The sequence below is a fragment of the Glycine max genome, chromosome 4 (assembly GCF_000004515.6).
Source record: "Glycine max cultivar Williams 82 chromosome 4, Glycine_max_v4.0, whole genome shotgun sequence".
NCBI classification, from domain to species: domain Eukaryota; kingdom Viridiplantae; phylum Streptophyta; class Magnoliopsida; order Fabales; family Fabaceae; genus Glycine; species Glycine max.
The window spans coordinates 1,000,910-1,014,694 of record NC_016091.4 but is presented as its reverse complement, the minus strand read 5'-3'; the positions used below and the strand labels follow the sequence as shown (position 1 = coordinate 1,014,694).

The following is a 13,785-nucleotide window of genomic DNA, read 5'->3' as shown; positions in this document are numbered from 1 at the left end:
CACCTAGCAGGGTAATTATTTGAGGGAGCGGGGTCAGGCTTAATTCTCCGGGTCTTTAACTTTAATAACTTTTGTTGGAGAAGAATTAAGACATCTAAATGGCTTCAAATTCCGATAAGGATTCCCCAACACCACCTTCACCTGATTCATCTTCATCCCAATCCCCGCCATCATCTCCTCCACCATCCCAAGATAGTTCATCGCCCCCACCATCATCTCAGGATAATTCGTCGCCGCCACCATCGTCCCCCCCGCCATCATCCCCACCACCATCATCTTCGCCTCCTCCGTCCCCGCCACCGCCGTCATCAAATGATCAGAAATCCCCGCCTCCGCCATCTGACTCATCCTCCTCCCCCCCATCTCCACCACCGCCGCCACCTCCTGATAAGGATTCAGGCAGCCACCGGTCGCCACCGCCTCCGCCACATTCAAGACATGAGTTTTCTCCTCCTCCGCCTCCGAACCACCGGTTGTCTCCACCCAAGTCGTCATCATCAGGTTCCTCGGATGGATTGAAAGACAGTGAAAGCCATTCATTGAGCATGCCAGTTATAATAGGAATTGCAGCTGGAGCTGGCATTTTGCTCCTTCTCCTTCTCGTAGTCGTTTGTGCGTGTTCAAGAAGGAAGAAGAGATCTCAGCCTTCCGTTAGTTACTACGCTAATCAACCTTCAGGTATATATGCATTTATATATAAATATATTAACTCTACCATACACTCTTTTAAATAAGCAAGTGTGTTATTTAACCCATTATTAAATGTAGAAATAGAAAATTCATTATTCTTATTAAGTAAATATGGGTAAATGATGAATGAGAAATCTATCTACTATAATTAATGATGAAAAAAGATGACTTACAGCATGCTGGTGGATGAATGGCTACATGCAGATGATGGATATTATAAAAGACCAAGGGGAGGTCAAAATCAGTATGGGTACAATAACAACGGCGAGCACGTTCTGAATATTCCTCCACCTCCAGGAGCAGGTTGGGGAGCAGCACCCCAACCTCCCCAGATGATTAGTAGTGACATGAGCAACTCCAGTTTCTCGGGTTCCCACGGTCCCGTTTTGCCACCTCCACACCCTACAGTGGCCCTTGGATTCAACCAAAGCTCCTTCACTTATGACGAGCTCTCAGCTGCCACCGGAGGGTTTAGCCAACGCAACTTGCTCGGTCAAGGTGGGTTCGGATATGTGCACAAAGGTGTTCTACCCAATGGTAAGGAAATTGCAGTGAAGAGCCTCAAGTCCACCGGGGGACAAGGTGACAGAGAATTCCAAGCTGAGGTTGATATTATTAGCCGTGTCCATCATCGCCATCTTGTGTCACTTGTTGGCTATTGCATGTCAGAAAGCAAAAAACTTCTGGTTTATGAGTTTGTGCCTAAAGGGACCCTTGAATTCCATCTTCATGGTTCGCTCTTTCTTCAAATTATATATATATATATATGCAAATCAGTTAGCCCTTTACTTAATTACTAGAATTTGTGTACGTCTTAACCTTAATTAATTGCACCAGTTTTATTTATATGTATCTATGATGAAAATCTGTTACATTTTTTTCTTTTCAGGAAAGGGCCGACCTGTCATGGATTGGAATACCAGGCTCAAAATTGCGATTGGATCGGCCAAAGGACTTGCTTATTTACATGAGGATTGTGAGTGACCTGCTTAGCTTCTCACAAATAATCAGTACAAACATCTTTTTTTTCTTTAATTAATACAATGTTGGGTGACACCGGGTCAAACCAGTTTTGTTGCATGACTGATCTATTTTAGTGGCTTGGACTGGTTAGGTGGCCAGTTCTGGGTCAATCAGGATTATCCGAGCTGAATTTGATAACACTGCTTTAATATGTTGATTAATGATGAAGTGAACATTAATAACATTTTATGATCTTAAACATTAACTAGGTCACCCTCGTATCATTCACCGAGACATAAAGGGTGCGAACATTCTACTTGAGAACAACTTCGAAGCCAAAGTACGTATATATATCGAATTTCATATCTAAGCCAAAGTGGCCCCCTGATTCGTCTGGTACTTAATTAAAAAAAAAATTCTATCCATTCAGGTGGCAGATTTTGGGTTGGCAAAGATTAGTCAAGACACTAACACTCATGTTTCTACTCGTGTAATGGGAACATTCGGGTAAGAAACCTGTAAACCAACCTATATATACTTGCGCGTGTTGTTTTATGTGTATGTATGCATTTTTATTTCAACTTTGAAGTAATGAAATAATGTCAATTTAGTCTAATCACTTTGTCTATAAAACTCAGTTATATGGCTCCAGAGTATGCATCAAGTGGTAAGCTAACTGACAAATCTGATGTGTTCTCGTTCGGTATTATGCTTTTGGAGCTCATAACTGGTAGGCGCCCTGTGAACAACACTGGGGAATATGAAGATACTTTGGTCGACTGGGTACGTATATTGATTGATTTCCCCAAAACTTTCCATGTTTAATTTGAACATTCCTTCATTTTATGAAAGTTTCCCACACTAATTACTAAATTAATCCATCCCATCTATATATATGTTGTCACTTTCATACATATATAATGAAAAGATATAATATAATATGTATCGTGTACTTGTTCTATATGAACAGGCAAGACCACTTTGTACAAAGGCAATGGAAAATGGAACTTTTGAAGGACTAGTGGATCCACGTTTAGAGGATAATTACGACAAGCAGCAAATGGCTTCTATGGTGGCTTGTGCTGCTTTTAGCGTTAGGCACTCAGCAAAGAGGCGCCCAAGAATGAGTCAGGTAATTAATATATTACTGTATTATCATAAGCATGTGGTGATAATTAGTTATTACATTAATTAATTTGAATATGATGATAGATTGTACGAGTACTGGAGGGTGATGTGTCACTAGATGCCCTTAATCATGAGGGAGTGAAACCTGGACAAAGTTCAATGTTCAGCAGCGCGAGCAGGGAGTATGGTGCGGAGGCATACGGTGCTGACATGATGAGATTCAGGAAACTAGCATTAGATAGTGGCGTGGGAAGCAGTGAGTATGGTGGAACCAGTGAGTATGGCCTTAACCCTTCCAGCTCAAGCAGTGAACAATCATCTGCTGAATATGCCAGGAGGACCACAGGAGGAGGCCGGATGCACACTCCTTGAGAAAATTGAAATTGCATGCATGCATGTGTATGTGTGAAGAAGAAGAAATTACTACTAGTAACAGCTGATCTAGCCACATGTTTTTAATCAAGGCCATGCATGGTTGTTGCTGCAGAGAAAGAAATTACCATTCTTTTATGACTTTTTGTGATTAATTGATTGTGTAGGTTGTCAACATTGCACAGTGGAAGGGATATCTGTTGTAACATAAAATTCCAATTAGAGGAAGCTCCTCCTGTGTAAGTCTTTCGGGGATTTCGACTTGCATTTTGTGTATAATAAAAGATGAAGAAGTTGGAGGTGCATATATGAACAGTCTCTTTCGTGTTTCTTCATTGAAAGTTGCGATGATTAGTTTATAGGAAGTAACAAACAGATTCGTGGAAAATATTTGATTCTTTGTCACCAAAAAGTTTAGAGTAAAGGAAGCTAAAAATATATATGATCAGGAAGAATCAATTTTTTTAAAAGGATATGAGCAACTCCGAGGATTAACGTTATTCTAATTGATACTTGATCTATCGAGCAACTCAAATGAAATACAAATATTATTGGAGAGCAATTAATTAATTATATTGAAACCTATTCTATTGAAAACTATTAATAGAAACGTAAGTTTAATCTCTAAAAAAAAACATAATTTTAATAGAAATTACAAGCCTATCGTCTTAGATGACAAATGAAAACTTTAATAGTTTATCCACTAAAGGAATGTCTCGAGAATATTTAGAAAGCTCTTAAAAATTGTGTTACTTCACTTGGCGTTCTGCATTTGTTCTTCTGAGCTTTTATAGAAAGGTGAAAAATGTTTGTTACAATTAGTTGAAACTCTTCAATCCGTCCTTGATAATTTGAACGTTGTAACAATTAATAATTTTCACTATACTTTTGTATTATTTGTTGAAAGACGAAGCATTTGAATATTCTTTTGTAGGTAGGGATCGGTGTTGGTGGGACAGATTAATTTATCTCTTTAACCAACCTGAAATTTTGTTTGGATCAATTTTGTAAACTTAAATTCAACTTAATCAAGACCCAATAATATTTGAGATAAGATGTGATGAATCCAACTTGTTGACATAATATGGTAATGTTAACATTATATATAACTAACATGTAAATTAAAAAAATGCAGTTAAGATATATTTTATAATATATGTTTTAAGACAAGTGATATTAATATAAATACAACATCATTTTAAACAAAATATTGTTTATTAAGTGAAAAAAATCTCTCTAAAAAGTCAAAAAGTTGTATTATTAATATATAATTATTTTAAAAATGTATTTTTTTTTAAAAATAATATATAACATGATAACGGGTTATGGGACGTACTTGAAGTTAACCCTAGTTTGTCAAAATCTATCAAATATAATTTCTTGGATCCAAATCCGTCAAAAGTCTCTTTGAGTTGGATAAGATGGGGGGATGGACCGAGTTATGAACATCTTTAGGATAAAATTATTTAAGCATTAATCAAACCAATATCTTAATAAACTATACTTGTACTTGTATTTGAGTGACTTATTTAATTATTTTTTTCAATAAAAAAATTCTTACATTTTTTTTTGTTAAAGTATACGTACTTAAGATCATTTTTAACCGAGTTATTGGGATGGTTGCCTTATATTTATTTTAAGCTATATTTTATTTAATCAAATAAGTCGACCTTACTTAAAAATTAAAATTAAATAAAAACTATCAAATAATGTGATATGCAAGATTTTTCATCAACAAGTTCGTTTATATATATATATATAACCTGAAATGCACTAAATGATTTTAATAAAATTAAAATTTATTAATACTACAACATATATAAATTAAATCAAATATATATTATTCAAATAATTTTGTTAGAACTTAAACAATCAATTTAAAATTTAATTGAATTTATAGATAAATAAATAAAAAATGATAAATATTATGTGGATATGTTCTTTTTAATTAATATTCAACATTGTTACATGTGATGTGATAAAATATGCATTTTTATAATTTATAAAAAAATAATTTTGATTAATTTAAAAATTTTATAGAAAATCAGATATATTTACAAGATTAGAAAATTAAAGTTAAAAATATAAATGAGGGGAATAATTAGTAGAAGTTTTAAGTAAAAAAATATTTTTTTTTGTGTCGGTTGTAATGAAAGGACTTCCATGTAACGAAACAAAATTAAAAAGGAAATTTCATACTTTTTATAAATAGAAGGGATTGGATTTTTAAAGAGTGGGTGCATGATTAACCAAATGTAGATTTTTTTTCAAATACTATTTCTAAGATTTGATTTTTAATTTAATTATAATAATTACTAATGTGAACAATTTTAAACTTAAATTATAAATTACCTTTACATAACTACCAAAAATATTATCATTATATAAGCCATTATTAGCGAAAATACACTGATTGAATAAGATGTAACACGAAATTAAAAAGTATAAAAACATATTTACACATTCCTTTCAACGATTATGATTATATTGAAAGAGAGCGTAAAGAAAACTTAAATTAATTGTGATTAAATTTGAATTTTAATCGGAGGCTGAAAAATGTAACTGGATCTGCATCCTATAAGAGTAGAAAGCATTAGCAACTCGTGCGTTTAAAGAGCGAGCAGCATTTTCCTTCTTCAGCGCTGATTCATTTATAAACTTGAACAGAGATCTCATCTCACTTCTCAGAGATTCTCACCAGTGATTGGTGATGGCTCAGCCGCTTGTGAAGAAAGACGATGACCGCGACGACGAAGGTGCACTTCTTCTCCTTTCGTAATTCGATCCGCTTTCTCTCTCATTCGCGCTTTGCATTTTTGTTTCTCTCCGTTGCCGGATCAATCTCTTTCGCTTTCAGATCCGCGTTTCATTTCCATTTCCGAATGCTACAGTAGGGTTCGCCTAGTTAGATATCTCAATTCTCAACGTCCTTGTATTGGATCTTATGTTCCTCCCCTCCGACTTCCCTTACTCTCTCTCTCTCGTTTTATTCCTTTTCGTTTGTGAATACTTGAATTGATCATTCGCAATGCTGATCGTGGAATAAGTTTCCGGTGGTTACTTGATAGTGCTAGATTTTTTTAGCTCTTTGTTGCGATTTTCTTTTTTCTTTGGTCCCGAGTCAGGGTAATACCTATTAGTATTGATATAATTGCGAATTCATTGTATGTTACGATACTAATTGTGATGTGAATGTGATTTTGGTTGTCGAGCAGCTGACTATTCCCCCTTTCTTGGAATTGAAAAGGGGTCTGTTCTTCAGGAGGCCAGGGTTTTTAATGACCCTCAACTAGATGCTAGGAGATGTTCACAGGTTTGTGTCGTCAATGAGAGGATGTGTGTGTTTTCATCTAGTTTCTGTAAATGATTCAGTGGTTGAATTCTTGTGCTGCTTGTTTTGTTATCTTGTTTCCAGGTTATTACAAAACTCCTATACCTACTGAATCAGGGAGAGACGTTTACAAAGGTATAGAATGATATCCATCACCGTGCTTATTTGTGGAATTGTCTTAGAGACACCTATTAATTCCTTTTTGGGTAATTTTATTTTTGCTAGGTTGAAGCCACAGAAGTTTTCTTTGCTGTGACTAAGCTTTTCCAGTCTAAAGATACGGGATTAAGGAGAATGGTCTACCTGATGATAAAGGAGATCTCTCCCTCTGCAGATGAGGTTTCATTTTCTTATGCAACTTTTCTTTTATTTTAGATTCATGCGTATGGTATGTGATCTTTATTACTAACTTGGATTATAAATATTCTATCTCTTTAATTTTTAAATAGGTTATCATCGTCACAAGCTCTCTCATGAAGGATATGAACAGCAAGATTGATATGTACCGAGCAAATGCCATTCGAGTGCTGTGTCGTATCACTGACGGAACCCTCCTTTCACAAATTGAGAGGTATTTAAAACAAGCCATTGTAGATAAAAATCCAGTTGTTGCAAGTGCTGCTCTAGTTAGTGGCATTCATCTACTCCAGGTAATAGTCATACTAATTTCCTTTTGTAATCTGTATATATCCTCATATTCATTACGCTGATTGCTTATTACAGACAAATCCTGAAATTGTAAAAAGATGGAGCAATGAGGTTCAGGAAGCTGTTCAATCAAGAGCAGCCCTTGTACAATTTCATGCACTGGGTTTGCTGCATCAGGTATGCTTCCAAAATTATTTGGTTCTGTACAGGGTTTTTGGTGTATTAAAGCACCTCAAAACTTTGTCATCATTCTAGGGTCATTTAGTGTATCAAAGTTTGTGTGCTGGCTTGTATCTTTGTACTGCCAGTGCATTTTCTTGAATGGTCACTACACTTAATGGCTTATCACAGCCAAGCATCATAAATGAAGATGTCTTCATTCTTTCCTATTACAACTTCCACCAATTAAGTACTTTTCTTTCAGAGTATGACTTCTATTTGAGTTTATGTGGGTGTTGAATTTGACTATACAAAGAGAAAGCTAAACTTCTTGAATTTAACTCATAGTTATACTTCTAGCTTCAACTTCAGCATCAATTTATAAGTGGCGTTTCTTTTAGTATAATGAAAAGTTTTCAAGGTAGAGTATTTGTTCAGATCTCTGTATTGCATTGTTGTTGAAGTTAGCTAAGTTTTGGATGCATTGAACCTCATGTTGGTAAATAAGTGGAAAGTTACCTGCATTGATTGTATACTGCTGTAAATTTTGGCACCATCCAACTCTTTACATGTCTAATGTAATTATCTTGTAGAGTTACAGTTCAAGCCGGACTATGATGGAGAATTATATGCATTAATCTCTATTCCTTTAAAGCCATCTTATAAACTTCTTACTGCACGTCATTTTATGTTTGCCTTCTTGGAAGCCTACTTTCCTTATCATACAAAACACAAGTATAAATTCTAAAGAGAGTTAGTGGTACATGGTGATTTGACCCATTCCAGATACGACAGAATGACCGGCTAGCAGTTAGCAAGCTGGTTACCAGCTTGACCAGGGGAACTGTTCGCTCACCTTTAGCGCAGTGCCTTTTGATCCGTTACACAAGTCAGGTGTGTTTCCTTTCATGTGTGCTTTATTACTGGAATGATATTTATTTTCTTAATCTGTATCTTCCATCATATATGTAGGTTATTCATGAATCAGGCCATACACAGTCAGGGGAACGCCCCTTCTATGATTATCTTGAGAGTTGCCTTCGCCACAAGTCAGACATGGTGATTTTTGAAGCTGCCAGGGCAATAACAGAGCTCAATGGTGTAACAAGCCGAGAATTAACTCCAGCGATTACTGTTCTTCAGCTATTCTTAAGTTCGACTAAGCCAGTCTTGAGATTTGCTGCTGTCCGCACCTTGAACAAGGTAAGTCAGGCTTTAATTACTCAAATATCACTAAAGTAATTTTTATGCTGTCGTAGAATGTGAAATAAAGAATATTTGACATGCCTCTCAAGTCTCACACCTCGCTGCCATTGGAATGAGTATTTTGATTTTTTCCTTCTAAGATTTGGAGTTGATAGAAAATCAAGACTTTCGCTGTTCCCTAAATATTCTAATGAGATTTGCCATGGTCAAACATGTCACGGTTTTTAATCATTAAGTGTGTCTTGAAACTTGACAGGTGGCAATGACGCATCCAATGGCAGTCACCAACTGCAACATTGATATGGAAAGTTTAATCTCTGACCAGAACAGAAGCATTGCTACCCTCGCTATTACTACACTTTTGAAAACAGGAAATGAATCTAGTGTGGATCGTCTTATGAAGCAGATCACAAATTTCATGTCTGATATTGCTGATGAGTTCAAAATTGTTGTTGTTGAAGCAATAAGATCATTGTGCCTGAAGTTTCCTTTAAAATATCGATCTCTGTATGTGTCCCTGAATATAGTTTTTGACTCCCCATACGCCTTATGTTGCATATTTATTTCCTAAAGGAATGTTTTATGCTGATGGTTTGTATTCTGCTATTATTTTCAGGATGAATTTCCTGAGTAATATTCTTAGGGAGGAAGGTGGTTTTGATTACAAGAAGGCAATTGTAGATTCAATTGTGATTCTCATTAGAGATATCCCTAATGCAAAGGAAGCTGGGTTGCTTCATCTTTGTGAGTTCATAGAAGATTGTGAGTTCACTTATTTGTCCACACAGGTATTACTTCCGACTTGTGCTTGTGCTTCATTATTCACTGTTTGTGCATTTCTTTTGTCTGGAATTCTACATCTTGGTTGTTAACGATTTTGTTCCCCTTGTACTGTAGATACTTCACTTCCTGGGAATTGAAGGACCAAAAACATCAGACCCGAGCAAATATATCCGTTACATTTATAATAGAGTACATCTTGAGAATGCAATTGTTAGGGCCAGTGCTGTGAGCACACTGGCAAAATTTGGTGCTGCTGTTGATGCGCTAAAGGTTTTACTTGATTATATTTGCAGTGGTTTTCTCTAAAATTTATATAACATTTTTGGGGATATTTGGTGTCTACTTAAAATCTCATACTTTACTCTTTCAGCCCCGCATATTTGTTCTGCTAAGGCGATGCCTTTTTGACAGTGATGATGAGGTGAATCTCTTTACCGTGTTTTAATGTATTATGTGGCATTTCTATAAAAATGTGGCTTGAGATGCATTAGTTGTGTGGGTTTTTTTGTACATCTTTAGTATTAGTTGCATGAACCTGTGAGTGTAAAATTTTAATTTTGAATTGTTTAAATCTTTCAAATATATGCATGTTTGTCTACAAATCAAAAGATTTTAAATACTTAAAACTATGAATGACATCCCCTGTTTGATACTTGGCCAAATATCAGCAATTAGTTAGAATAGCCTGAATAAATTGTCTACCGTATCGACACTCAACATTTAGTCAGTTAGAACAGTGGACATAGTATAGAATATGAGGGAAATAATAAAGGGGAGGTTTTAGACTTGCTTGGAGAGGGAGAGAAAGAATATGTGGGAATTAGAAAGACAGTTCCATGGTTCTGTATCATGCTGATACTGGTAAAGTCTGTTTCTGCAATAAAATCAATCTGTCCACCCCACTGCTGCTCCAATTTTACCCCCCCAAGGGTAGTTTTTTCACTTCTGGGTATTTTTAAAATTATTAACCTCTTTAATACATATTTGGTATTTTGATTTCTGTGCAGGTTCGTGATAGGGCAACACTTTACCTGAACACACTTGGAGGTGATGGTTCAGTTGTTGAGACTGATAAAGATGTAAAGGACTTCCTGTTTGGGCCATTTGATGTCCCACTTGTCAATCTGGAGACTAGTTTGAAAAATTATGTGAGTCTTCCTCTGCATCTTTCTTGCTTACAAATAGTTTATCATCTCATGTGTTTAATATGAATGTAGGAGCCTTCAGAAGAAGCTTTTGACATTAACTCTGTGCCTAAGGAGGTCAAGTTCCAGCCTCTTGCAGAAAAGAAAGCCCCTGGTAAAAAGCCAACTGGTTTGGGTGCTCCCCCAAGTGGTCCCCCATCAACTGCAGATGCATATGAGAGGATGCTTTCAACCATTCCAGAGTGTGCAAACTTTGGGAAGCTTTTCAAGGTTCTTTCACTTGATTCTGCTCCGACAATTCTATATTTTATGTAGTTCTTTTCTATATCTAAAATGTATTTTTTTTTACCAGTCCTCAGCACCTGTGGAGCTCACTGAAGCTGAGACAGAATATGCAGTTAATGTCATTAAACACATTTTTGATAGGCATGTTGTGTTCCAGTACAACTGCACAAACACGATACCAGAGCAATTGTTGGAAGATGTAATGAATATTATAGATGCTTCAAATTTTTCATAAAATAATCCAACTCCAAGGTCTTTGTAATTATTTTTCTCTATTACAGGTTATTGTGACTGTGGATGCTTCAGATGCAGATGAATTCTCAGAGGTGTTCTCCAAGCCTCTCAGGTCTCTTCCTTATGATTCACCTGGACAGACTTTTGTGGCATTTGAGAAGCCAGAGGGAGTGCCAACAGTTGGAAAATTTTCTAACGTTCTGAAATTTATTATTAAAGAGGTATTATCCTCTTTATTTTTGTGAAGCTTTCTGGTTTTTTTATTATTTGATATCATGATTATGTTTATATTATAATTCAAGCTTGAAGCTTGTTTTTATTTTTTTCATTTAGGGAATTTGTGGAAAATAATCTATAATATTTTTGTAGCAATCTCATCTCTAGATAAACTGAATCTTCTTCAGGTTGACCCAACCACGGGTGAGGCTGAAGATGACGGTGTTGAAGATGAATACCAGCTGGAGGATCTGGAGATTGTTGCAGCAGATTATGTGTTGAAAGTGGGGGTGTCTAATTTTAGGAATGCATGGGAAAGCTTGGGCCCTGATTTTGAGCGTGTGGATGAGTATGGTCTTGGTCCTAGAGAGAGTTTGGCTGAAGCTGTAAATACTGTTATCAACCTACTTGGCTTGGAGCCTTGTGAGGTAAGCTGATGATGTCAATTGCTGCTTTGATAAACTCTCTTTTGAGATCATTTTATTTAACTTGTATATTGCACGTGTTGCGTACAAAGGTTGCACAAAGTGTTTTACACAAACATTTCAACCTATGACCTCCTGTTAACTGCCTTAAACCCTCACCACTGACCACTATTAGTGCCTAATTTAATTAAACTGATTATGAGAAAGCAAGTTGATCTCACAATTTTTATAGTTTGGTTGTTCTACTTGTTAGATGCTGTTACAAATTCATTTTCTATACAATATTTAGTCAAAAGCTTAAACCGAAAGTTGGAGTGCTCATAGATAATTTTGTGCATTACTTGTTAGATGCTGTTACAAATTCATTTTCTATACAAGATTTAGTCAAAGCATAAACTGAAAGTTGAGTGTTCATAGATGATTTTATGTAAATGATTAATAAAAGATGGAAATACAGTTGGTGGATATAAAGAATGTAATGTTCGTACACGAAGCCTAATTGCCACTCACCCCTGTTCATTAGAAAGATTTGAAAGCTAACTTTGTGACATAGCCAAACACCAGCCTCAAGGTCGTCCGTGCATGTATATAAGGACGCAGTTGTATGTGCAGAGAACCTAAATGAGGAGTGATTCGTAGGTGCTTCTATTACTCCATGACACTAGAATCTCACCTCATGTTGACACTTGGCTTGTAGACTCGCCATGAGTCATTTCTCACTCCATGAGCACCTGACAAATTCTAAAAGAAAAGAGTATATTATCCTTGGTGTATGCTTTTCTGTTATTTACTGGTATCATCTGGGAAGGTGACATCTTTTTTATAATTTTTATTTGCTGATTGTGTGCAGGGCACAGAGGAGGTTCCACCCAATTCAAGATCACACACATGCTTATTGTCGGGTGTATTCACAGGGAATATAAAGGTGCTTGTACGGTTGTCTTTTGGACTTGATGGTCCAAAGGATATTGCAATGAAATTGTCTGTCAGATCTGAGGACGAAACTGTCAGCGATACCATTCATGAGATTGTGGCAAGCGGCTAGTCCATGAGTCAAGAAATATTGACTCAATTGGGCCCCTTTTTTGGTTAATGAAATTGGAGTTTAGCAGGCATATAGATGTTGACGTTTGTAAAGAATTTCAAAATTGTCCTTCTTCACTCACTGCATTCTTGTTAGACTAGCAACGATACTGCAAGTATCGCGTCGGGTTTACTGCGGTACACTTCCTCAGAATGATACTTCATTTTTCGGTGTAGTCAATGTAAGATGAATTTTGGGGATTTAACTTAAATCAATGTTTGTGTCCTCAATGAATTGGATATTTGTTGAACAGCAATAGATAAGTACAGAAGACATGTTTCTTAACCTGGTCCAGATTTACGCGTTGTTGTATTATGATGACGACGAGTTTTTTTTTTTTTTTTTTATCGAGAGAAGGTTTTGTTTGATTTAGCATTTAAAACATATAGAAGTCATTACTTTTTAAATAATAGAAATTATGCTCAAGGTTTCCAAATGTGATTTCTTTAGTCATATTATGTCATAAATTTAATAAATTTTAGAGATTAATTTGGCAAATCATGCTAAATACTAATTTAACTTCAATTTGACCAGCGAATCTTTCAATATACTACTTTGACTTTTGGCTTTACCTTTAATTAGGTTTTAAAGTCGAATGATACAGAATAAATTGAAAGACAAGATGGATTCAAATTAAATGGAACAAAAATATTATTCTGTTATTTGAATATTTTTAAAAAATAGAATAAAACTAATATTTCCTTCTATCGCTTGGAAAAAGACTAAATAGAATATATTATATTTTTTTTAATTTTCATATTATTCTTATTCTACATCCTTCCTTAAAAAATAATTTTTTGAAAAATAAAATTTTCTAAGAAAATTACTTTTAAAAATGGTTACAAAAAATATTCACAAGTAACGTTTTGTAAGAATAAATTTCTCTTTAATAAATACCCTGGATTATGTTTTGTAATAAAATACTATTTACAATAAAAACAATGTTTTAAAAGATTTATCCCTTTAAATTTATTTTTAATACCCTGGATAATGTTTTTAAAATGTTTTATTTTAAAAATATCACTTTAACATTACTTTTAAAAATAATTTTTAAAAAGATATAAGCAGTATTTACAATCAAATTATTTTACTTTAACTCAAATCTAAAATCAATTA

The 13,785-nt window shown here is 35.1% G+C and overlaps 2 protein-coding genes across 2 annotated transcripts; both read left to right on the top strand.

Moving 5' to 3' along the window:
• Window positions 1–3,451, top strand: LOC100806299 (proline-rich receptor-like protein kinase PERK7). Its single transcript, XM_014774401.2, has 8 exons — window positions 1–678; window positions 895–1,422; window positions 1,580–1,666; window positions 1,923–1,993; window positions 2,084–2,160; window positions 2,292–2,436; window positions 2,624–2,785; window positions 2,866–3,451. The coding sequence occupies exons 1-8, from the start codon at window positions 99–101 to the stop codon at window positions 3,151–3,153; spliced, it is 1,938 nt and encodes a 645-aa protein (XP_014629887.1). The 5' UTR covers window positions 1–98; the 3' UTR covers window positions 3,154–3,451.
• A 2,272-nt stretch (window positions 3,452–5,723) lies between these two features.
• LOC100814149 (coatomer subunit gamma) lies at window positions 5,724–12,954 on the top strand. Its single transcript, XM_003522906.5, has 18 exons — window positions 5,724–5,909; window positions 6,369–6,466; window positions 6,569–6,619; window positions 6,710–6,823; window positions 6,934–7,134; window positions 7,208–7,309; window positions 8,078–8,185; window positions 8,264–8,494; window positions 8,754–9,004; window positions 9,114–9,285; window positions 9,395–9,550; window positions 9,651–9,701; window positions 10,288–10,428; window positions 10,498–10,695; window positions 10,778–10,909; window positions 10,992–11,165; window positions 11,349–11,588; window positions 12,436–12,954. Exons 1-18 carry the CDS (start codon window positions 5,864–5,866, stop codon window positions 12,628–12,630), a joined length of 2,661 nt encoding a protein of 886 aa, XP_003522954.1. The 5' UTR covers window positions 5,724–5,863; the 3' UTR covers window positions 12,631–12,954.
• Window positions 12,955–13,785: the final 831 nt, after the last annotated feature.